This window comes from Peromyscus leucopus, chromosome 1 (genome assembly GCF_004664715.2).
Source record: "Peromyscus leucopus breed LL Stock chromosome 1, UCI_PerLeu_2.1, whole genome shotgun sequence".
Taxonomy (NCBI): domain Eukaryota; kingdom Metazoa; phylum Chordata; class Mammalia; order Rodentia; family Cricetidae; genus Peromyscus; species Peromyscus leucopus.
In genome coordinates this window covers 10,182,790-10,209,713 of record NC_051063.1, presented here as the reverse complement: position 1 = coordinate 10,209,713, position 26,924 = coordinate 10,182,790, and the positions used below count along the sequence as shown (strand labels likewise).

The following is a 26,924-nucleotide window of genomic DNA, read 5'->3' as shown; positions in this document are numbered from 1 at the left end:
CATGGCTGCGTTTTAGACAGGGCAGAGGAGGAGCAAAATGGCCTGAAACAGCCTGTGCCAAAAAGCATGAAAGCATTTAAAAAATAGTAAGAAACATATGAATAGTTTGACAAGGCTTCGACTGGCTAACGCCTACCATCAAAAGAGTAACTAGAAAGGACAGAGAGAGCTCAGTCAGTAAAGTGGTTGCCTTTCAAGCAACAGGACCTGAATTCTAACCCCAGATCATGTTTAAAACAAAAAACAAAAAAGAACCAGGACTGATGGCACATGCTTTGTAATCCCAGGGTTGAGGAGGTGGAAATAGATTCCTGGGGCTCAGTCAACTATTCTAACTTGTGACCCCCAGGTTCCAGAGAGAGACCCTGTCTCAAAAAATAAAGTAGTTGGCTTTTCTTGGTGACTTTTCCCATTGCTGAGACAAAACACCTAATCAGAACCAACTTGGGAGAGAGAGATGATTGCGGCTCATAGTTCCCGGATCTAGTCCATCCTGGTGGGGAAGGAAGGGCATCTGCAGCTTGAAGCAGCTGGTCCCATGGCATCAGCAGTCCAAAAGCAGAGAGTGATGAATTCTGGTGTCAGCCCCCTTTCTCCTTTTTATTTGTCCTGCAGTTAGGATGGGTCTTCCCATGCCTATTAACAGAATCTAGACAATCCTTCATGGACGTGCCCAGAAGCTAACCTAATCTAGATAGTCCCTCACAAACTTGGGCAGAGGTTTATCTCCTAAATGATTTTAGAGCTGGTCAACTTGACTATCAATATTAATCAGTCACCACAAGACCACCCCTTTTAACTTGACACCAAAACACATTTAAACCATAAGCTTCCACTCATTGTCTTCTAGGCTCATGGCCATCTATTAATGAAAATGCATTCAGGCTAACTTCAACACTCCCATAGTCTTTAACAGGCCTTTTAAATGTCTTGAGTGCATATCTCAACTAGACTGGAGGCAATCACTTGACTGTGAGTGCCTACAGCAAACAAACAAACATAAAACAATTTATATCTTCCAATATACAATGGCACAGAATTAGCAATCCCACTCCAAGGGAAGAAACAGTGATAACAAGGAATGATCAGATTAAAACAAGACCAAAGACCAGCAGGGAAAACAGCAAATCATGCAGCTCCATGTCTGGCTTCTGGAGCTCATAACAACCTCCTCTAGGCTCTGAGGACTTGGGTAGCCCCATCTCTCCAGCTAACTGTCCGTAGCACACATACCCTTGAGTTGGCTCCACTCTGTGCCTTCAGCTTTCCTCAGTAGGTGTCTTGCAGTTCTGGCATCTTTAACATCCTCAGTTCTTCATTACAACCTAGGCTTCATCTTCATAGGTTTACACAGTAGCCTCTCGACGTGTCCTTGCCAAAAGTCTAATCCTGCCACACATGGCCTGGCCTCGGGGGCTCTCTGAAACCATGGAACAAGACTCGGTGACATTTTTCACTTGCATCCTTCATGCTTGCAAAGCCAGGGACACATAGATGACACAGCCAAGTTCTGCTGCTTTGGACCTCAGCAACAGCAACTTCTGGATGCCTTGGTGGTTCAATGACAAAATCACTTTCCTAAGCATTCTTTTGAGAACAGGAAATCCCTGCTGTGGTATTATCACTTTGGGCTTTCTCATTTGACCTAAATTTGCATTTTTATAAGTGGGAGCCTTTTATGGGTCTTGCCTTCAGGATACCTTTCCTATTGTCTCAGTGAAAAGTGTGAGGTTTCCCTCTAACAATCACTGATGCTTTCTTATCTCCACTCTTCTTCCCCGAAATTTTAAATTTGCCCACACAATTTTCCTCACTAGAACTTCCCTTTTTTTTCTTCCCATTTTGCTTTTTCTGTCTAGATCTAAAGAAGAATACTGGGAAGTAGCCATGCCACAGCCTGAATTATATACTGTTCTGAAATTTCTTTTACCAAGGAAATTATTCTACTACTCTTGAATTAAGCCTCACTTAAGTTCTCAGGACTTGAGCAGATTAAATATCGGTATCACAGAAACAGCCTCTAGCCTAGTCCTTAACAGAGGCTTTGCTTCCTTCTTAACTTCATGAACCATGTCTCCATGGTCTGGGATTCTTTTGACATTCTGGGCTTTAAACTCCCACCTGAATGGTCCATTCTACTCTCCTTATTGGGTTCCACACTTCTATAGCCTGAAACTCTCAGTTCTTCAACATGCCTCCCATAAAACGGTTTCAAAAGCAAAGAAACTGTATAGTCAGGTTTATCATAGAAGTAACCCCAATCCTGCACAAATTTCCTCCTGGCTTGGCTACTCTTCTTGTTGCCATGACAAAATACTTGGCATGTATTACGTCAGCTTAATGGAGGTAGGGTTGATTTTGGCTCATAGTTCAGTCCATCGTGGTGGAGAAGTCACAACATCAGGAGCCTGAGGCAGCTGGTCACATGGCATCAGCAATCAGGAAGCAGAATGAGGAAGGCTGGTGCTCAGGTCACTTTCTCCTGTTTATTTGTCCAGCATTTGGGAAAGGTCTTCCTGCCTCACTTAACATAATCTAAACAATCCCTCACAGACGTCCAACTTAGCCCAGATATTCTTTTACAGGCACGACCAGAAGCATGTGTCCTAGGTGAGTCTAGACCCTTATTATCAACCACCTCATAGCTCCCAATCAATGATATCCAAGGTTGACATCTGGCTTCCATATGCATGCATACACACACACACACACACACACACACACACACTTATGTGCACACATATATGCAAAGAATAATTGTAATACTATATTAAAATAAAAAGAATAAGAACCTGGTGAGTTTTCTTTCTGACAAAATAAGCCTAATATAAAGCTTGCCCTTTTAACTATACGGTTCAGGGGTAATTATCACTGCTAGGCCTCTCTAGAACATTTTCACCTTTGCACACAGAAACTCTGTGCCCACCAATAAACAACAACTACCCATTGCCCATTCTCCTCTCCTCTCTCCCAAGCAACCCCTGCTCTCCTTTCTGACTTTAGGGCTTAGCACAGGACAGTATTTTGTCCTTTCATATATGGCTTACTTTACTGAGTGTGTTTCCAAGATGCATTCACACTGCAGCAAGAGCTAGAATTGAATTTCCTTTTAAAGCAGTATAATATTCTGTTGTGTGTACATACTGCATTTTGTCTATGGACCTCTGGATTGTTCTTATCATCTGGCTATTGTAAATCCTATGAGTATGGAAGTTACAAATGTCAGAGTCTCTATGTCTAAATTTGGGGTGGTAGAAGCAATAATTCTATACTTAATTTTTGAGACCTATTGAGTTTTCAGAAGAAAAAACAAAAGATATTGCTATAGAAAATTGCCAGAGAACAAATGTGAAAACATCTACTCATGTACAGTGCCAGCCTCAAAGCAATGCATCTTACTAGTGAGGATCATCATCAATTGCCAATGGTTGAAGAACAGGATATCCACATAATGGCAAATGCCATTCTAAATACTATCAACCACAAAGCACAGGTATTTTTATGATGACAAGGTCTGTTGGAAACCACTTTCTCCAGACTTCCAAAGCTTGACATCAACACTGAGCGGCAAGTGCATTAAGTGCTCCTTAAGTACCCAGTGAGAAATGCCCATTGTCATGCAGTTGTCTTTACTCTCCAATGAAGACTTTAACAGTTGTAAATACCATCCTCACACATGCTCCTTACAATGGGTAGCACACAAATTACTGATCTTCAGAACAGTCACAAAGCTGATTAGCCACTACAATGTTTTTTTTGTTTGTTTTTTAAAGATTATTTTATTCTTGGAGATTAATATAATTATATAATTTCCCTGTGGTAATATTGTGTTCCCCAAAATATTGTGCACCCTAATAAACTTATCTGGGGTCAGAGAACAGAACAGCCACAATATTAAACATAGAGGTTAGGCAGTGGTAGCACATGCCTTTAATCCTAGCATTCCAGAGGCAGAGATCCATCCAGATCTGTGTGAAGTCACCCTGGGAACAGCCAGGCATGGTGACACATGCCTTTAATCCCAGAAAGTGATAGCAGAGAGCAGAAAGGTACATAAGGCGTGAAAACCAGGAACTTGGCCTGGTTAAGCTTTTAGGCTTTTGAGCAGCAGTTCAGCTGAGACCCATTCAGATAAGGACTCAGAGGCTTCCAGTCTGAGGAAACAGGGATCAGCTGAAAAGTTGGCAAGGTGAGGTCAGCTGTGGTTTGTGTTCTGCTTCTCTGATCTTTCAGCATTCACCCCAATACCTGGCTTTGTTTTTATTAATAGACCTTCTAACAATTCATGCTACATTTTCCCCTTTTCTTTTCTCTCTCCAAGCTCTTCCATATATTCTTTCTTGTTCATTTTCAAATTCATGGCCTCTTTTTTTCAGTAATTGTTCTTATATTCATATATATATATATATATATATATATATAATGTCCTATTTTATATTATATATATATATATAAAACACAAACTGAAGAACCAGCAGTACTGATGTTTGCCTGCAAAGATGGATGCCCGCTTGATGTGAATTCACTTTTCTCTACCTTTCTGTTATTGGATGGTGCTTCCATACTAGTGGTGGGGATCTTTTCTTAGTCTAGCAAGACAAATGTCAGTCAGTTCTGGAAATGCCCTCACAGGCATACTTAGAAATCATGCTTTAGCTGCTATTCTATCAAGGTGGTACATAAAATTAACCACCTGTAACCCCAACATTAAGGGGGCGTGGAACAGAAAAAAATCAAGAGTTCAAGGTCATCCCTAGTTACACAGTAAGTCTAAGACAAAACAAACAAAAAATTAACCACAATATCGGCAACAAGATGAGGTTTCTCACACATAGTTTTCCTGTAAATGTTGCACTATGAGACTACAATTTCTGATCATGAGTTTCTGTAGTATAAATGACCTGAATGCCTCAGAAATGCCTGTACCACCAGAGACAGAAAGAAGAGTAAGCACGAAAGTTACACTACAGGAAAATAAGTAGAAATCACAACGGAATGCTTGCAGGATGCTTGATTGGTTCCTGGATTGAAAAGGAAAGTACGTGGGGATTTTTGACTGTTCAGATGGCATCAGAAAATATCACAGCTGTCAACTATATCTTCTTAGGTGTGACAGAGGCTTTTGTGGTGATGTAGGATAATACCCTGGTTCTAAGGAGGACACGGTGGGATGCTTAGGGTGACATCCTGGTGGTCACAGCTGACTAGTGCTTAGGTTTTCAAAAGATATGTGTGCGTTTTGTACATGTGCATGTGTGTGGGAGAGAGAGAAAAAGGAGGACAGACAGGAAGATATGTTCAGAGGGGAGGGGAGGGGAGGAGAGAGGAGGAGAGGAGGGGAGCAGAGGGAAGGGGAGGGGAGGAAAATGAGACCAAGAGAGAGGGAACCACAAGATGTTAATGGTAAATTCATTGTGCCTGTAAATCTTTCTATAAAAGAGCTGAGGAGAAAAGTAACCACAAAAGAAAAATTAACTCCCTTTGAGAAAACATGAATTAAAAACATTTAAGCAATGTGTCTGCCATTTCTCTAGAATGATCTTCCATGCTAGCAAGCTCAAGTGTATACAAAAAGCCTTGTCACTCGACCCCTGACAGTGTAAACACAACACCCCATGAGATGCTGTCCAGTGTTCCTCTTCACCTGCCTAGGGCACATCCCCAAGCTCTTCAGCCTTCAACTGTCATAATCATGTGTGACAAGAGCTGGCTTGACCTAGCAGACACTCCAGTCCTTTACACTTCTCCAGGGTTGCTCAGGAGGCATCCCCTGTCAAATACCTTCTATATCCTTCAGTTTCACACTTGAAAATATTCAGGAAAAATGAGTACTGAGAAGTAAACAGAACTCTTTCTTGTCATTATTCTTCAATCAGTACAGTCTAAGTTGCGTCTAGATCATGTGTGCCATATTGGGTAAGCGATCATGGGTAAGATTTAGAGTGTATGGGAAGATGCATGTCTGCTGCATGCAGACTGCTCCATTTATATAAGAGACTTGGGCATCTGTGGATTTTGGTTTCTGTAGGGGGATTCTGATTTCTTTAGAGAACCTTAGATATAATAAGTATTTGATTTCTGCATTAACTAAAAGTCTTTAGACAAATTTAAATAGATGAGCTAGAGCATGGTACTAATGTTCCATGTTCTTCTGCCCATAGCACCCTGTCCTCGGACCTGTCCTTCTGAAAAGCAAGGTTTAGTTCCCATCCGATGGCCCCTGGGCATCTCACCAAGGAGTAAACCTCTATCCCTGATCCAAGATACCCCTGGGACAGCCTAAGGGACAGAGATGGAATGTTCTCTTTGGTCCTTTCTATATCAGGCTCGGAGGTTATAATTAGCAGTTATGTGGGGAGTGAGGCTGAGCGCATGCACAGAGAGGAGAGAGGAGAGAGCAGCCATTATATCTGGGGATGCTCCAGTCCTCGGTGAGTGTGTGTGTGTGTGTGTGTGTGTGTGTGTGTGTGTGTTGTGGGGAGAAGTGCTCTCATAACCAGCCAAGCTAAGGGAGTGCTAGGTTCTTGCCATATTAACAAGATTTCTCAGGGTTGGAGTGATCAACTCCTCAGTTAAGAGCACTGGCTGTTCCTCCAGAGGACCCAGATTTGATTCGAAGAACCCACAATGCAATTAACAACTTTCTCTAACTCCAGTTCCAGGAGATCTAATGCCCTCTTCTGGCCTCCTTGGGCATTACACTCAGATGGTACACAGACATACTAGCAGACAAAACACCCAATCACATAAAATAAATATATAGAAAACAAATATTTTTAAAAGATTTCTTAGCAAAGTTGAAATCAAGTTCCAAGACAGGGTACCATACATTTTTTTTTTAATTTCAAAAAGTTATTTTTTAAAGCAATAAGGAGTAGAGGATATCCTCACAAAATGACTCTAATCTCATGAATTCCCAGATTATTCTTACTGTATTATTTTCTAATTCTAAGATAGAATCCACATTCCCTAAATAGGAAAAGTTCAGGCCAACTGGTCCAACTCCTTTGTTTATAAGCAAGGAAGCAAGATTAGAGGCAGTAACTCGGCCAAGTTACCCAACTTCATAGCCACAAAAAGACACAATTACAATTCCCACTGCACTCCCTGGACAGGCGTCAGGAGGACCAATGAAAAAGAGGACAGGACAAACCTTTCGGGTGTAGGTCCATTTACTGGCCCCTTGTGATTTAAAGGCTCTGGGATGATGGAACACCCAGATTAGGTTGTCCAAATTGGAGGTCACTGTTGAAGCATTAAAGGGATTTTAGTCACTGTGATTAAATTTTAAGCTACTGATGCTTATGTTAAACTTAAGAGGTCAAATTTGCTTTTCATTTTTAATACAGAAGAAAGATTTTAATACAGAAGAAAGGGGATTTATGTAATTGTGCTGAGATAAACTTAATTCACATTTTAGAAGACATTTGAATAGGATAGAAAATTAATAGTTAGATTATCCCTCTTACTCCGCTTTTCAGACACCCCCCCCCCCCAAAGTTAATCACTTCCACAATTGCTCGCTCCTTCCTGAAAAAGTAATGTAGAGTAACTGTTTATTTTAGTACTGGGGACAGAACCTAGGGCCTTGAGCATGCTGGTCAGGTGTTCCACATTGGTGCATTCCTGGCCTTGAACATGCTGGTCAGGTGCTCCACACTGGGTGCATTCCTGGTCTTGAACATGCTGGTCAGGTCATCCACACTGGTGCATCTCTGGACTTGAGCATGCTGGTCAGGTCATCCACACTGGTGCATTCCTGGCCTTGAGCATGCTGGTCAGGTCCTCCACACTGGGTGTATCCCCAGTCTTGAGCATGCTGGTCAGGTCCTCCACACTGCTGCATTCCCAGCCATCATCTTGGTGCTGTTATTTTAAAGCAGGTTCTCATGAAGTTATTCAGATTGACCTTGAACTCAGGCTGTAACCTAGGCATCCCTTGAACTTGTTACTCTCCTGCCTCAGCCACCAGCCCAGCTCTTGTCACTTCATACACACACACTTCCTACAGCTTCCTTCTCTTGTGCCTGCTATGTTGTGTAATTGTTGCTGTCAACTTGACACATCCTAGAGACACCTGGAGAGAGGGAACATCAGTGACTGGATTACCAAGGTCAGACTGGCCTGTGGTCATGCCTGTGGGGGAGTGTATTGAGCAATGATTGCTATGGGAATGTGTACCCTAGGCAGGTGGGCCTGGGCTGACTTAGAAAGATACCTGAGTATGAGCCAAGGAATGAGAGAGAGAGAGAGAGAGAGAGAGAGAGAGAGAGAGAGAGAGAGAGAGAGAGCACACCAGTGAGCAGCACTCTTCCATGGCTCCCCTTTAGCCCCCGCTTGAGTCCCTGTTCTGACATCCCTCGGTGATGGACTGTTACCTGGAAGTGTAGGCTGAAACAAACCCCTTCCTTCCCTAATTTGTTTTTGGTTAAAATGTTTTATTACAGTAACAGGAAGCAAATTAGAATGTCGACTATATTCTGATGCTGATTCTATATAAATATATACAGTCCCACCTCATTCTTTTAAAAGCAAGCATTTGAATACTCCCGCTAAAATGAGTCCTTTTTATATCACCATCAGAATATACTCTTCCAGCTTTATTTTTTCTTTCCTGGCACTGGGTAAAAATTCATTGTTGTGCTTTGATTGTTCCAATTTGGAAAATAAATCTCCAATAATGCCCAGCAAGTTTAGCTCTCTCTTAGGAAAACAAAAGAAGAAACATTCTCTCCTTAGTCATGTCCATCCTGCTCCACAGAAAGCTGCTCATTCCTCTCCCTCGGAGCACTCTGGGCCCTTGGACTACATATGCCCTGGCGGGAGCACTAACAAAGATAGCACTGGCAGAGATGGCCATGGAAAGTGGCCAGGTCCCAGCTATTGAGAAAGGAACTCACCAGGTGGGCTGAGAACCTGGGTCTTGAGACAACCTGCATTCACATCACTGGCTGTCTTCATAGTCAAACTTTATGGGAGCTAATACTGCCAATGGCTTTGACCCACACTTGAGAGGCATGAAGGAAGTATACTTGTGAGAAGCTTACCTGGCTATCAAGCCACCTGGGCTCTATTCAGCCTTGATGGGTGACTTTGGAGAAGTTACTTAACTTCCATAAACCTCGAAGTCTATGAAGTAGGGCACCTGAGAGAACCCTCATTAGAAGATCCAGAATGTGGCATACTGTGCCTGGCATGGACTCACCCTCTTCCTAGTGGCAGAGTATATAGGGTCCTTGTGGTAGTTTGAATGTAACTGGCCCCCATAATCTCATAAGGAGTGGCACTATTAGGAGGTGTGGCTTTGTTGGAGTGGGTATGGCCTTGTTGAAGGAAGTGTGTCACTGTGGGGGTGGGCTTTGAGGATACTGCCCAGTGTCTCAGTTGACTTCCTGTTGCCTGCAAGATGAAGCACTCTCAGCTCCGGCACCATGTCTGCCTGCATGCTGCCATGCTCATCATGATGATAACAGACTGAACCTCTGAAACTGTAAGCCAGCCACCCCAATTAAATGTTTTACTTTCTAAGGGTTGCCATGGTCATGGTGTCTCTTCACAGCAATAGAAACCCTAAGACAGAAGTTGGTACCAGGAGTGGGATATTGCTGTAACAGGCCTAACCATGTTGGTGTTTGGAGGAATTTGGACTTTGGTACTTTGGGTTATGAGAGCAGTGGAATGCTTTAAGCACTGCTTACTGGGCCACACTAGTAGGAGCATGGATGACAGTGGGGCTGAGTGTGATTTGATGAACTGTTAGGGGCTTGCTCATTCAAGAGGTTTCAGAGAAGAATTTTAGTACATTGCCTAGAGTTTTTTCTTGTGATATTTTGGTGAAGAAAGTGGCTGCCTTTTGCCCTTGTCCAAAGAATCTGCCTGAGGTTAAAGTAAAGAGTTTTGGATTAATTCTGTTGACAGAAGAAACCTTAAAACAGTCCAGTATAGACTCTATTGTATGGATATTAGTGTTAACTCTAATGAAGATATATAATGAAAATGAGCAAGATGAACAGGGTCAATTACAAAAAATAAATTTTGAGGAGAAAAAGAGTACCAGGAAGTAGAATGGATCTAAATCCTGTGTTCAGAGGGATAAATGGATTAAGAAATGGAATGAAGGAGGTGATGACCTCAGGGCAAGATCCTACCCAGCTAAATTTCTAACTTGTGGAAAGAAACTAAAGCTTAGAGCTGGGTGTGGTAGGGAATACTTTAATCCCAGCACAGGGAAGGCAGATGTTGGCAGATCTCTGAGTCTGAGGCCAGCCATGTTCCAGCCCCAGGAAACAGCAGAACGTGGCAGCTTTGGCCACATGATTCCGGGCTTAGAATTAAGAAATAGAAGAAAGGAGTTATGAAATAAAGTCACTAAGGCCAGGCATATGTCAGGGTATCCCTGAATGGAGGCCTAGGAGAGAGACCATTACGTGAAGCTGTGAAGTTGAAGCCTGGATCACCTTGGAGAACCCAAGATGTTAGAGATGCCAGAGTAGTAGGATACCTCCTGAGGAGAGCTGCTAACAGGGAGTGGAACCAGCCCAAGAGAAATAAGTACTCTGAATGGAGTTGGAGAACTAAGGAGCATTTTGACATCAGCATGGAGCTTCAAAGTTTGGAGTTTGTCCAGCTGGTTTTTGGTCTTGCTTTGGTCCAGTGTTTCCTCACTACGCTCCCTTCCTTATGTTTTGGAATGGCAATGTATATTGGAAGTATGTGATCAGCTTTTTGATTTTGATTTTAAAGTGGATTACAGTTAAGAGATTGTGTGAGTCTCAGAAGAGACTTTGAAACAAGATTGGGACTGTTATTGACTATGGGGACTTCAGAAGTTGGACTAAATGCATTTTGCATTATGATACTGTTACAAGCTTATGGGGTCCAGGGAGTAGAATGTTATAGTTTGAATGTAATTGGTCCCCATAATCTCATAAGGAGTGGCACTATTAGGAGGTGTGGCTTTGTTGGAGTGGATATGGCCTTGTTGGAGGAAGTGTGTCACTGTGGGGATAGGCTTTGAGGATTCCTATGCTCAGCACATCACCCAGTGTCTTAGTTTTCCTGTTGCCTGAAAGATGTAGGACTCTCAGCTCTAGCACCATATCTGCCTGCATGCTGCCATAGTCCCTGTTATGATGACAATGGACGAAACCTCTGAACTGTAAGCCAGCTCCAGTGAAATGTTTTACTTTCTAAGAGTTGCCATGGTCATGGTGTCTCTTCACAGCAATAAAAACCCAAATGAAGATAGTCCCCAAGCAGAGGTCTATGGAGTGGTAGGAAAAAGTGTAGCTATGTCCATGGATGCCACAGCTGATACCAAGGTGGAGACTGAAGGTGAAGGCATGTCAGCTGACAAACGCTCCTGGTACTTCCATTTCTACCCTGTTCTTCTGTTCTGGGCCTGCCCCTGTGGGTGGCGGAGGTCTTCTAGAACTCATGCAGCCCTTGTGGGTATGGCTGTCACATTCTGGGATGAGCACGGCAGGCTGGAAGCAGTACTCATGATTCACTCTGATCACCATATACTTCACTTCCGTGGCTTACTTTTCAATTACTTTAGAACAGGGTTGGTAAAGAGATCATCTTTTTTTTTTTAATTAAGTTTCCCTTCTAGTTCATAAACAGGCTGTTTTCCTATGGCGTGTGTGTGTGTGTGTGTGTGTGTGTGTGTGTGTGTGTGTACATACATAAGGGGGCCAGAGGGTGATGTTGAGTGTCTTTTCTTAATCATGTTCTACCTGAAGCTCATCAGTTAAGCTGTATTTGCTGACCAACAAGGTTCAGATCTATCGCCATCCTCCAAGGACTGGGATTATTAGCACATACCACCATGCCAGCCTTTTATGTGGGCCCTGGGCGTCCAAATTCAGATCCTCATGTGTACACTGTAGGTACTTTAGTGACTGGCCGGTCCATCTCCCAAGTCCCATGGGCTGTTATTCCTTTGTCCTTTGGTCCAGTGAGATTTCAAAAGTGCTGCCTGGCCACTCAGCTTCACAGCCATTGTCATTTACTTAACGTTCACAGGAAGACAGGTTTGCAGCTCACCAAAGACAGCCTAAGGTACTGGCCACGATCAGTCTCTAGCTCCTTACACTAGAGCCAGAGGCCCTGGATGCACAAGGTTTCTGGGTTATCTTGCAACTCAAATGTGATATTACCAACTACCAAGTACTTCTGTGGAGAAAGGAAGCTATTGCCATGTGAACTTCCGGATACTTCTTGCCCAGTATCACAGTTCCAGGGTCAAGGCATATATCATGCTAGAGGGCAGCAGAGGCCGCCTGAAGAGTACACATGCCACTCTTTCCTCAACGGAGGGAGAAGACAAACATACTGAGGGCTTTGAGGACTGATGTAGATGACAGGGATTTAATTTCATACCAGCTCATGTCCATTCTAGTATATCAAGAGCTAACTTGACCTTGGAAAGAAAGACCCTCTTACTTAGGAGTAATTATTAACACTGCAGAGGGCTCCACACATCAGCTAACCCAGATCATGAAGAGAAGGAAGGGGAGGATGGAGTGGAAAGGGAGGGGAGGGTGGAGGGCAGGGGAGAGGGAGGGTGGGAAGGAGAAGGGGAGGGGGAGGGGGCAGGAGAGGAGAGTGAGAAGAGCGGGAGGGGAGCGAAGGGGAGAAACAATATCAAAGTGAAGGAAAGCCTCAACAGAACCCAGCAGGAAAGAGAGATGGTCCACGTCAGCACAAAACAGGACTGAAAAGGCTGAGGCAGGTGGTGTGGGCCCTAGCCAAGGATGATGCTCTCACATACATGTTTTCATCAATCACTTCTACTAACTTCAACAAAAGGCAAGCAAGGTACCTTTGGCTAACTAGCTCCATTTTAGCCAAACAATTAAGTAAATATAGTGATTAGTTTTAATTGTCAACGTGACCTAGAACCACCTAGGAAGAGAGACTCCAGGATTTGCTAGATCAAGATGGCCAGTGGGCATGCCTGTGAAGGATTTTCCTTAATTGAGTTAACTAAGGTGGGAAGACCCACTTTGAATATGGGTAGCAGCACTTCTTGAGCTGGGCCCTGGACTGTGTGTGAATTAACAAACAAAGCTGCCTAGTAAGTATCATACATTCTCTCTGCTCTAGGCCGTGCCTGTGATGTGACAAGCTGTTTCAAGTCTCCACTCCCTTGACTTCTGATACAGTGGAGCTGATACACCTGGACCTGTGAGCAGAAATAAGCCCTTTGCCCCCTCAATTGCTTTTGGTCAGGGTGTTTTCTCATAGCAAAAGAAACAAAATCAGGACAACAAATAGCTACTCACACAAATGATTAGGAAACTAGAGGTGCTTTTTATTTTTGTTAGTTAATATTATTTCCTTCTTGGGTCTCTGAGGGAGTTGAAGATTAGTTAGTTATAGTTGAAGATTAATTAGGATAGAAAGTGAATTAGATACAATAGGATAGATAATGGAATTATTTTCTCTGAATTTGTCAAATACAAATGAACTAGACATTGCTTAGGTATTTATTACTTGTATATATTGTATATAGTTATTGTACTTTTGTATTTGGTTTTTCTTATGTTAGTTATAAGCTTTTTCCTTTTTTCTTTTTATTAAAATAGAAAAGGGGAAATATGGTGATATTTTATTTGTATTAAAATATTATTTGTATGTTAATAAATAAAGTTGCCTGGGGGTCAGAGCTATTAGCAAGCCACAGGAAAGCTGGGTGGTGGTGGCGTATGCTTGTAATCCCAGCACTTAGTAGGCAGAGTTAGGTAAGTCTCTGTGTGTTCAGGGATACAGCCAGCATTGGATACATATGCCTTTAATCTCAATACCAACCATAGAAGACCTGGAGGTCTATACAGACAGGCAGTGATGAGGCAGTCATGTGGTTGGGTTTACAACCAATGAGAAGGCAGAACAGAAAGTCTATATAAAGATTTTAACACAGGAAGTAGCTCTCTTTCGGAGAGGCAGGACCACTGCAGGAGGAAGGGTAAGGTTTTAGCTCTTAGTTCTGACCTCTTGGCTTTCTTCTTTGCATTGGTTCTGTGTTTCTTGTTTAATAAGATGGTTGGTTACATCTACAAGGTATGGCTTTGTTGGAATAGTTATGGCCTTGTTGGAGGATGTGTGTCACTGTGGGGAGGGGGAGTGAGCTTTGAGGTCTCACATATTTTCAAGTCATACCCAGTATCTCAGACTACTTCCTGTTGCCTGCAGGTCAAGATGTAGGAATCTCAGCTTACTCTCCAGCACTATGTCTTCCTGCAACCACTTATGCTATGATGATAATTTACTAAATCTCTGAAAATATAAGCCACCCTGTGGTGGTTTGAAAGAAAATGGCCCCTAAATGGAGTGGCATTATTGTGAGGTGTGGCCTTGTTTGAGTGGGTGTAGCCTTATTGGTGGAAGTGTGTTACTATGGAAGTGGGCTTTGAGGACTCATATATGCTCAAGCCATGCCCAGTGAGAAAGGCTACTTCCTATTGCCTGTGAGTCAAGATGGTGCTAGAGTCCTTCTCCAACACTGCGTTTGCCTGCATGCTGCCTTGCTTCCCACCATGAGGACAATGGACTAAACCTCTGAAACTGTAAGCCAGCCCCAATGAAATGTTTCCCTTTATAAGAGTTTCTATGGTCATGGTGTCTCTTCACAGCAATAGAAACCCTAACTAAGACACACCCCAATTAAATGCTTTTCCTTTAAAAAAAAAATCAGAACAATTTTTCCAGTTATCTTCCTGTCCTTAATAAATGGTACACTCACACATGGGCAAATGGTTTCTAACCAGACACTATGAACGGCCAAGTTAGACAAAGGTGTCCATACCTTTTTTACTAATTACAAGAAGAGCATGCCAAAATATCTTAAAAATTGATTTAGGAAAAATACAAAGCAATTGATAAATGTGAAAATTATTTTACATTACTTTAGAGTGTTCTAAATTGTGCCTGACATAGTTTAGGGTCAGAAATCCTGATCAATCATTTGATTCCCTTGGAATCATTACTATGTCTCATTTGAAACAACCCTTTTCCATGCTACTGCCTCGAGAAAAGATTTTAACGCAGAAAGAAAGCTTGCTTGAGTCTTTTGCCTGAGATACACTCATCTCAATTCAAGCCGGGCAGGACTCCAAACCAACCCTAAGCAGGGAATTTAGCCCTTGGCTTGTGTTCATCAGGAAATCACTAGTGTTCGGTGAAGAGAGACTGTGAAAAGGACTGACCCAATAACCACCAGCAGCCACCACCACCTACAAACACCCACCACCTACCACACAACACTCACCACGACCCACCACCACTCACCACCCACCACCACTCATCACTACCCACCAACAACTACCACCACCTCCCAACCACCACCACCACCACCACCATCCTCCAACCACTACCACCACCACTCACCACCCACCACCACCACCATCCTCCAACCACTACCACCACCACCCACCACCCACCATCCACCACCACCCATCACCACCCACCACTACCCACCACCACCCACTACCACCCATCACCACCCACCACTACCCACCACCACCTTCCAACCACCTCCACCACTACGCCCCCCCCACACCACCACTCACCACTACCCACCAACAACTACCACCATCTCCCAACCACCACCACCACCCACCACCACTCACCACCACCCATCACCACCCACCACTACCCACCACCACCCACTACCACCCATCACCACCCATCACCACCCACCACTACCCACCACCACCTTCCAACCACTACCACCACTACCCCCCCCAACAACCACCAGTACCCACCAACCACTACCACATACCAGCACCAAGCAGAACAGCTGTCATGGGAGAAGCAGTTGTAAAGAGTTTGGGGTTAACATGAATTTTATGACCATCATGGATATTGCTGTTTTCCTCAAATATTATTCAATCGTGAGGGGAGTTCACATGTTCTCCTTCATGTTTAGGATGATCATAAATTAGATTAAAATTATATAATTATAACCTCCCACACTAGTTTGATCATTTTTTTTGTAACCAGGTTATCAAAGTATTTTAAGGCAACTTCATAGAAGAAATTAAAAATTAATGCTTCAATGTTCAAGCAAAACTTGTTGCTCATCATTGGGTCCTCATACTTTTTCATTTGCCAATCAGGCTCAAAAGGCTGTGAGGTTTAGTTGTAATAAAAAATACAGAGAAAGCCACTTGCTATCATCTTATTCTTTATTTCCCAGACTCACACACTTCAAGTGATAGCCACATCCACCCTAAGGAGAGCATGGATTAATCTAAACCCCTGCCTGGGATTCCAGTGGAGAATTTGTTGTTCTTACTACGAAATCAGGTAGAACTCCAAGTTCTCAGTAAAAGTATACTATGTGGTTTTTAATATCCAAGGGGACATGGGAAGCAGGGCCCTGAGGTTAACATTTAACTGAAAACCAGCAACTCTGGGCCGCAGCCCAAGTTAGAATATCAGCCTTGCTGTTCCCAAAGGTTTGCAGAACCCGACTTTTCAAACTGGATGAGGAAGTGGGACAGAAAAATATATTTAAACAGATGTTTTAGAAATTAGAAAATAAAGATCTTAAAATACCCTAAGCCCTGAGAAACTGTCCTGCTAAAATGTGACATAAATTTAAATTGACTGTGTTCCCTTAACTATGCCCTGTCTCCTCACACAAGCTTTTAGGCACTTCTCAGCATCTGAAACCTGGAACTGTAGGTGGAGGTATATAGATAATGTATGTGTATTTGTATGTATGTATGTACATTGTGTGTGTGTGTGTGTGTGTGTGTACATGTATGAGTATGTGTGTTGGTCAACAAGAGTCTTTGGCGTGTTAGAAAGATTTTGAGTTCAGCAATTGCTTCTAGTAAGAGGTCGATGCTCCCCGAAGGGAAAGTTAGCCTCCTACCTTTAGAGACATTGTGCTCTAGATTATGTATCTGGAGTTTCTACTTGCTGAAATAATTGTTCAGTTAAGCCAAGGACAAAGGAAACCTTAGTTGGCTTTTATTTCACAGTAATGAAATATTTCCTTCATTTCTTATTGATGAATTTCTATTTTCCATTTCTTGGGGTGTATGTGTGTTTCCATAGCTGGGAATTTCTATGAGTTTCTATGACTTTCCCTATGTCCAGTTATTAACTCTCTTTTTAAAAACTTATTTCTTTATGGTAGTAATGAGCTCTCACTGGAGGTAAGTTACAGGAACCTGGGACACTGCACAGCTCCTGTAAGCCAGAGGGCAGGGAAGCAGCTGGGGATGGCCTCCAGGGACAGTGGCAACCTTCCCTAGTCCTAGGAAGCACCAGATCCAGAAGCAAAGGGCTCATGAGAAGCTAGGTGGGTTGCCCTTAGGAGGCTCAGTTTCTAACTATCTAACAGGCAAGTCTGCAAACCTCGAGGATGAAAACATTCACTGCGAGTCAAGACAGCCTGTGATGAGGCTTCCAAGCTCATAATGCCACGGGCAGCACAAAGCATGGAACTCTTCTGGTTTCACTGAGAAGTCAAGAAGAAAACAAACAAATCCTGTGGACTATTTAGTCCAGGAGTCATACGTTCAAACATGCTTATAAAACACAACTGAGAGACATTTATAAAAGTCAACACTCATCAAAAGAGTGAAAAAATACATGTGAATCATGCTTCTAAAGGAAGTATGTGAGCTTTAAAAAAGTAATCAAAACTATCTCTTAATTTCAAAAAACAAGTTGGTTAAAAAATATAGTGATCTAGATTTCTTTAATAAGCAATTTTTCAAGCATGAAGCAAAGATTTCAACACTCCTGAGGCACAGTGATCTCACTAGCACTGGAAACCCTCTGAAACAGCCTTTAGTTCACTTCCACATACTTTGAAGCATCCCCAGTTATGAAAACACACACACATTGCATACACACACACACACACACACACACACACACACACACACACACACACACACACGTTTCCCCCTACACACACAGCAAGAAATGGGAAAATAGAGACAAGTATCCATCAATAAGAAATGAAGGAAAGGTTTCATTCTGTGAAATGAAAGCTAATTAAGGTTTTTTTTTGTCCTTGGTTTAACCGAACAATTATTTCAAGTTATCCAGTATCTTGTAAAGAAGATAGCACATAGCACCTATCTACTATTGGGAATTATATAGCTAAGGCTGGCCCAGAACTTGCTATGTAGCCCAGGATGGCCTCCAACTGATAATCCTCCTCCTCCCACTTCCCAAGGGCTGGGGTTACAGGCTTGCACCACTATAGCCAGTTCAACTGGGTTTTCATTTTATGTCTTAAACATGGGACTTTATTACAGTTTCATATTCGGCTTTAGGACTAGCTCACAGAGAAAGTTATTAGAATTAATAATAGACAACAGAACGACAATAAGGAAAGGATGGAAGAAAATGACTAAACAAGTAATAGAGTAAACCACAAGTCCATTTTTGGTTTTGAGTTTGCTCACTAATCAACCTATGTCACTTAGGTGCAATTTAATCTGGAAAGCACTGATTTGGTTCATGTACCCTGCGCACAGCGAAGACTGCACTGTTGAACAGTACTGCCACTAAGTACCATGTCTATGTAGAATTTCAAAGTGCAATCTTTAAAAAACAAACTGATATTTTCTTTTCTTTATTTATTTTTATGTACATTGGTGTTTTGCCTATGAGCATGTCTGTGTGAGGGTGTCAGATCCAGCAGAACTGGAGTTACAGACAGTTGTGAGCTGCCCTGTTGGTGCTGGGCACTTAACCTGGGTCCTCTGGAAGATCAGTCAGTTCTCTTAACTGCTTGCCATCTTCCAGCCCCTCAAAGTGCAATCTTACTTGCAAATGGTGTCACTAGGAGGTAATTAAGGTCATCCTTGATTAGAAGTGGCCTTATAAGAGGCAAATTTGAGTGCAGACAGATAGGACACCACTATGTAAGTACACAGATACACCGGGGCACGATGTGGTGACAGATACAGACACTGGAGTAACACGTGGACAAGCCAACACAGGCCACGGGCTTCTAGTAACCAGACTCCAGGGGGAAGCAGGAAGTGGATTTCTTCCTAGCGCCTCCCATTGGTACCAATTAACCTTGACTTTTAGCATCCAGAGTTGTAAGAGAATAATCTTGTTTCTAGGCACCCTGATTGAGGTATGTTGTCACTGCAGCCCAGGAAATGAATGCAGACCACCAGAATGCAGAGACGGCCTATGGAAAAGAGTGGAGACCAAGGAGTAGGAGAAAGTGATGGAGTGTCAGAGCCCCATAAAACCTTTTTATTTAAAGTATGAACTCAGAGCACTTGTAAGAGACCATGAGGGAAACCAAACAAAAGCTGAAACTTAGAGGTCTTGACTACCAAATCTGATTAGGTTTCACAAACACACATCTCCAAGGGAAGCAAAACTGGTTACACCTGAGCCTTCTCATCAGTTGTTGTTTGTAAACCCACCCCTGAGTCCCAGGCTTCAACCAGCTGCCCTTCTATGACCAACAAAGAAACTGCAGCCTACAGCCAGGGAAAACAAGATGAAGAAAATCACCAGGAGGCCGTTTCCTCCTCGTTCCCCTCTGAAAGAATCTGAAATCTCCACAGAAAGCCTGATTTTAGAGATCGTAGGGTGCTCGTACGTAGGGTGTTGTACGTAGGGTGTCGATGGACCATGCTCTTTCAAAAGATGACACATGTACTGAAAAGCAATGGATGTGAGCATCATCACAGTCAGGTCCACAACATCCCAAGTGGCTTAGCATGCACCTCCCACATTTCTGCATATTAGCTCACCCCACCTGCTTCTAGTACGACTGTTGGAAGTTGAAACTGTAGTCAAGACATAGTCCTTCATGTGACCTTTGAGACTATAAGGAAATAATAGTAAATAAGGGAGTTGAAACAACAATGTGAAGGTATCAACAATTTGGTGCATATTGTGTACTAAGTAAAGACTTGCCAAGAAATAGAATTTTAAGTTCTTTAGTTGCTTTGAATTATTCTCGGTCATATATAGACGATACATATGAGTACAGGTGCCACAGTTGCTGATAAAATTATCCATCCGAAAGCTCATGCAGCTCTGTGCTGTTAGCAACAACATCATTTTTTAAAGAGATTCATTTGATACAGAATCATTTTACCACCATGTCATTCATAACACAGTGTTGATTATTTGAAATAAAAACATTTTTTCATTTTTAAAAGTCAGGTGTTACTATGTAGCCCAGGCTGGCCTTAAACCCCCAATCCTACTGCCTCTCTCTTCCAGGTGCTAGAATTATAGGCACCTGCCTAAACTCTTATTTCTAATCTGGACTCAAAACAAACTCCAATCTGTTCCAATGTAGCCCGGGCAATCCTATTTGCCTCCTCTACTCTTCTTGCCTTTTCTTTTCCCCTCATCAATGGGAGATTTGCATCACTAATGACCAATGGCAACAGACAAAAGCAAATATCAGCTTGGAGGGCTCACATCATGTGAGGACTTTGCTAGCTTGGACATCAGAACCGCTTTCATAAAATGTCACTTAGTTCCCAAGAAGGGCCGGCTCCCAACACCAACAAACCCCACCAATTTCTCTCAGTAGTCTACAGCGAATTAGTGGAAATGTTTTCTGAGACTGAGAATTCTTAAAAAGCTGGATGCTGTAAAACCAGCCTCTAGCATCATTTGCCCACTGAGGCAAACAATGGGTCTCTCGGCTCAAATGGAAAACAGCATCTTCTTTTTCTAGTCCCTGAAATGAGCAACCTCAACAAACGCCACATAACACCACAACCTAACTTCCTACGGAAAATTTCTGGCAGACAGAAGACCAGCAGGACTAACTAAATCCATCACACACCCCAAGTAGCTCTTCCACTACTAAGGGCCTCAAGTACTTGGCATCCAATCAAAGCACTTAGCAAAGCTTTTTGTTCAAAGACTTTCCCTGACCCCAATAGAAAGGCATGCATTCACAGATAGAGCCAACCCTCCCAAGCACGGTACCTTATTCTGCTCACACACGTATTGTATCCTCAGGGTGTCCATTGCTCGGATCATGGCTTGCATGGCGGTGAATATGTTTTGGTAAACCAGCTTCGTGAAGCCCTTTCTGTCTTCATCGCTGTAGCCAGACCCATGGATAATCCTCATTTGCTTGATAAAGGTGCTCTTGCCACTCTCTCCAGTCCCTAAGATTAAAACAAGGAGTGAAGGACAGTTAGCAGACAGACTCCCAACCTGGGACTCTGGTAGCATTGGTCCTTGCCATGGGTCACAGGTTGGTGGGATGGGCTGGCCAAGAGTCTACCAGGAGCTTATGAGGCAGTCCGTCCTGAGCCCCAGGACATGCCTTCCCATCTTCCTCTCCTCAAGTCTTTGACCTGTCTGACCATCCTGAACACGAAAGCTTTGCTGCTCATACTGACCCTGACAGTGACGGAGCCCCTTTGCAGGAAGGACGTGAGCAGCAGAAACACTCAGAGAAGAGACTTGCCAACATGTGCTTGATCCTCGCACAGTGAAGCATCGTTCTCAGTTATGTGAAGTGTCTATATGAGTGCTGTTTTTAACGTTCCAATCTGTACTTCAGGAGGTCTCTAAAACTCCTAACACTGGCCTGTGGCACCAAGAAGCATACATCATTGAACTATCCCATTGATCTTTAATATACAGAGAAATCCAGACATGACATACAGAAAACAGGATGGCTGGATTCCATATTTCTCTCAGATCGAGATTCTGCTAAAAAGGTAGTAAAAATATTTATACAAGGGAGCTCGAATATTTTCTAATATTGTCGGTGATAAATGGAATCAATTATATGAGATATTCATGGTTCATTTCCAAATCTACATGTTGCTTTAAAACTTTTACTAACAGTTTAGTTAATAAGGTTTTTAGTTGAAATGGAGGAGAAACTATCTCCAAACTAAAATTACTCACACTATATACCCTTTAAATAAATGTACTTTACAAAGTGCAAATTACATTTAATAATGTTACAAAAAGAAAATAGTTATCTAATAGTATTTCTGTCAAAAGAAAATGTTATGTGAAAAATCTCAACTGAAACATAAAATTTGCCACAACAAAGGCCATAGATTATTTTTCATGAAATGATTAATTAATCGTGACTCTGTATAGTCACTCACTTTTCAGTATCTCAACAGAACACCCAGATTACACAATTGTCATCAAATTCTATCATCTCTAGTACCTTATTGACTCTTAGTCACATAAATACTATGTTGGACATTTTTTTCCCCTACATTTTACTTATAGAGATGTGTTTTCCAGAGTAGGAGACTAGAATAAATCATAGTAACTAGCTTGATTAAAATTAGTGATGTTTAAAATTACTTGGGCTTTCCTCTATACCTTACCAGGGTTCTGAAAGCTATGAGTAAGACCTGTAATAAAGACCTGAGTGAGACAAAACTTTAAGTATCTTATAATTCTTCTGATAAAAACAAATATCTAGGATTGATTTTGTCAAACACATACTTGTTCTTCTGTTTGTTTCTTCACTAAAGCCTCCATGTATTCCCTTCCCCTTGAAAGGACAGACAAAGGTGGGCAGGAAAGCCTGGTGGTGTGGGCCCCCACCCTCGGCAGCCTTCCCTTACAGCACACTTCTTCAGCCCTCCCTACTCCAGCCACACTGGCCTGCTCTCAGATGGATTCTCCTTGAGCCCTTCACACAGGCCGATCCCTCCTCCCGGCCTTTACTCTTGGCCTTGCCTGCCCTTCCTGATCAGGTCAAGTTTAGTACCCAGGGAATAGCCCTCCCCACGGTTTTGATGGATTTTCTCATGTGGATTAAGTTAATCAAGATACTCCCTCCTAGCTGTTATCACAGGCTAGCCTTAATCTGGACAATCTCTCACAGGTATACCTGAAGGCCTGTCCCCTCCATGTCAAGTCGATAATACTAACCATCGCACCAATGCTGGCTTTCTTGGTGCCTGGTATGATACCTGACATTTGGTACCGTATTTATTAAGATAAATATTGAGCAGTGCTTCATGTCAGTTGTCTTCCTCTCTCACTGTCCACCTAATTTTCTGAGTCAGAGTCTCTCACAGAATAGGCAATTCCTGGAACTGGCTAAGCTGGCTGGTGGCCCAGTAAGTTTCAGAGTTCTATCTGCTCCACCTTCCCAGCTCTGGCATCTTAGCCTTGCTGGCTTTTTACATGGGTGCTGGAGATATGAATTCAGGTTGTTATACTTACGCAACAAGTACTGTATTGACTGAATCATCTCCCCGGGTCCCTTCTTAACGATCTTTAACTGTACAGTTCATCCCAGTCGTGTTACATAATTCAGTGTTGTGCAATCAATTGTCAGACCCTTTCAATCTTACAAAACTGAGCCCCACCCGCAGCCTGGGTAAACACCCTGCCTTCTGCTTTGTCAATCTGACTATTCTTGACACCTACTCCCCATGAAGTTATACTGTCTTCATTCTTTTGTGGCTGGCTTATTTCAGTTAGCATCCTCAAGGTGTGTCCATGTTACAGGGTACTCAGCAGTCCTTTTCTGAATAGCGTATCTCTGAATTTTTCAAATACAAGATATTTTAAAAATCCACCAAACTGCAACTACCTGTACCACCTAACATACGGGAAAGTAGGATATGCCAATTTTCTGTGCCCAGCCCTGTGTTCCAGGTGTGTTCCAGGACTCCAACCCCATAGATAAGCAAAGATAAACCCTAGAAGGAGCCACAATCTGATCTTCAATGACCTCTTCTGAGTGCTAACTGAATGCTGATACTGACAAATATTAAAGTAGTCACTAGTCTGGGGACTCTATACAATCGTCTCCTTTAATCTTCGAACCACTCTGTGAAATAAGTATTGATGTCCTCAGTATGCAGCTAAGACACCTGGGATATAGACTGGTTATGTAAAGTCTGCAAGCACACATAGTTAACAAGTCCTGAAATTGATTCACTTGGATTCCACTGACAGGCTCTACCGTCAGAGAAGATCTGGCTCATATACCAAAGGACCTGGTGATAGGAGCCTAATCAGGTCAAATTTTAAATCCAGTCACACACTATGTAAACCCCAGCCAAGCCACCATCTTGCAGATACATCCTGCCCAGATCCTGCTGGGTTGTACTCAAAACCTTCTTGGGAAGCTCCTCACGCCTGTGTAGAGTCAGTTTTAAGTGTTTATCTTCCTTCTATTCAGCTCTCACATTAACTGGGTTCTCCCATATCCACCCAAAGAGCTGGGGGAAAAAAAACTTGAGCAGAGGACAGACTCCTCTTCTAAAGTACACTATCAAAGCTTGGTCCAAAGTTCTAGGCCAGATCAGGTCTCAGTTCCCATAGACTTCTGGGTTGCCTCTTCCCAAGATTATGATATTCTCTATTACTCAGCAGGCCTGAGCCTCCGGTCCACTGTCAGTTCATCCCAAACAAACATTAGTAGTCCTGTGTTTTACAGATGAAGAAGCCAATGTGATCATGGAAATTATGTAACTGCTTCAAGGGAGCTGTAACTGTGACCTTGAAGCCAGAAAACTCACTCAAGACTGCCTGAAATTCTGCAGCAAGATAAGGAAGTTCCCAGTAGCAGAGGTTATTCTCTCACACACAGCCAAAGCCAGTCACTATTCTAAACATTTTTTTAAAAGGCCAAATGAGAAAAGTACTTAACAATATCATTATTTTAAAATACTCTTTAAATATTTGGTTTCAAATGGCAAATGTTCAGCTAAACACACAACACACACACACACACACACACACACACACACACACACCGATAACAGATAGGTTGGAGACAAAGAAGAGACTGAACGACACCGACTACTGAAAGCCAAGATCAAGAAAACCTAGAAGCCATTTAGTGGGCATGCTCTTGCTCTCACCAAAGCTGCTATACAACCCAGCTGGTGCTGTCTCTCTCCAGAATAGAAACTAAGAACCATAAAGACTAAGGAAGTTGTTCAAGTTTGAACAGCGCGTGAGTGCTGGCCTGGCTCTGAATCTAGGTCTGCATTGATACACGCTCTTCCTGTGACCATTTGGTCCTTTCCTAAACAAAGGGTCTCTTTCCTACACAAACTGAGATTACAACAGGAGATGCTTCCTTCCTCTTCCAGCCTGCAGAGCTGTCCTGAAGCTGAGATGGCTCCAGCAGCAGGGGCAGCAGGGAGCAGCAGGCAAGAGCCAGTGAGGATAAGTAATGACATCATGCTCTCTGTCATGGCAGCTGTGACCAGGGCTGCAGGGACTGATCAGCTCAAGCCAAGGATCTGAGCTGATCCATTTACCTGTTCCAAACAGAAACTCCACAGGTGGGCTTCCAGCATACATTCATTCATTTATTTATTCAGGGAAAATTTTTTAAAAAAGTACCCAGAGGCAAGATTCTGGGAATGAAAACTATTAGTGGTTTTTCCTGGGTGACTTTTAACTGAAGAGTGGATGGCTTAGATGCCCCACCCACCCCCACGGTTCCTACTCCTCTTTAGTCAATTACCTTCTAAAACATGGGTTTGGGACCCTGCTGCTGGGCTAAATGTGTCCCTCCAGAATGAGGCTGCCGGAGCTCCTCCTGAGAATGGAGAAGAGAAGGAATCCCCAGTTCACAGCAGATTTTTGGTCCAAATAGGGACCAAGCATTTTGACTGGAAAATGAAATTTTGGTGTCAGATTACCAGAGATTCCTCAGGTATGATGAGGGTCTCATCCCAGGAGGCTTTTTACCCAGATTCAGCATGTAGCGACACAGAAGAGGAGAAGAATCAATTAGCAATTCCACTTATAGGTTCAGTTTTCAATATAAGTAAGGGAAATGGCACTTCTCCATTTAATTTCCATTTTTTCATTTTCATATTTGAAAATAAAATTCAATGATGGCTATTAAGTAAAGACATAAACTACTAAATGACAACCCAGTCAAGAAAGGAATACCAGTGTACACAATGTGTGTCATATATGGTGAACTATCAAATGGATATCAAATATCCATGTACATGACAGATTCTAAGATTATAAAGAAACTGAAATATTTCCATTATGCTGTATTGTCATTATTTATGGTTGATATATGCTCAGAGACACAAATACCACTGTGTTACAATTGCCTACAGTATTCAGGGCAGTGATATGTTGCATAGATTTGCCGTCTGTACACACAGCCTAGGCATGAAGAGGCTGTATCATCTAGGCTTGTGTAAGTATACTCTATTGTGTTTGCACAATGGCAAAACTGCCTAATGTGTTTTCCAGAGCATATGACCATCATTAAGTTAGGCATGTCTGTAGTTTTCAACTCTTATCAGTGTCAAGAGCCTGCTTGTGTGAGCTGCTTGCTTATCATCATCTCATTGCAACTGCAATAATCCTTCCGTACACTGTGAAGATGTGTTGCTCTCATTGTTAATAAAAATATGATTGGCTGATGGCTAGGCAGGATTTTCAGGGCAGAGAGAATGCTGGGGAGATTGAGGGCAAAGTTGGAGGGCAAAGTTAAGATGCAGAGCAAGCAGGGTGGGCAGTACATAGATGAGGTAAACAAGCCTTGGGGCAGCACATAGACTAATAGAAATGGGTTAATTTAAGTTATAAGAGCTAGCTAAAAACAAGCCTAAGCTATTGGCTGACCTTTCATAATAAGAAGTCTCCATGTGGTTATTTAGGAACTGGCTGGTGGGACAGAAAAGTCTGCCTACAGCCCTCCATAATAAAATCAATGGAAAACTGCTAGCAAGACACTCAGGCAAGTAACAGGTTCACCAAAGGACCTCCTATGCCGTTCTGTCACGGACTGCTGACCTCTGACCTTTCAGCAGGGGACCATCAAAATCCCCCAAGTCTCTAGCTGTGAAGTTCTGCTTCGGAGCCTTTGTCCCTTTTCCCTTTAAGCAAGTGTCTTTGTTTGACCAGGACACTCAGTACCGGGTAAATGGACGTGTGTCTCCTGCTCTTCCACCATGCACAGTGCGTAT

The 26,924-nt window shown here is 42.7% G+C and overlaps 1 protein-coding gene across 1 annotated transcript in view; it reads right to left on the bottom strand.

Moving 5' to 3' along the window:
- Gna14 (G protein subunit alpha 14) overlaps positions 1–26,924 on the bottom strand; it is a 161,077-nt gene that overhangs the window by 39,088 nt on the left and 95,065 nt on the right. The window contains exon 2 of the mRNA XM_028874874.2: positions 20,959–21,143. Coding sequence (XP_028730707.1) covers positions 20,959–21,143 — 185 coding nt within the window. The remainder of the gene's footprint in view (positions 1–20,958; positions 21,144–26,924) is intronic.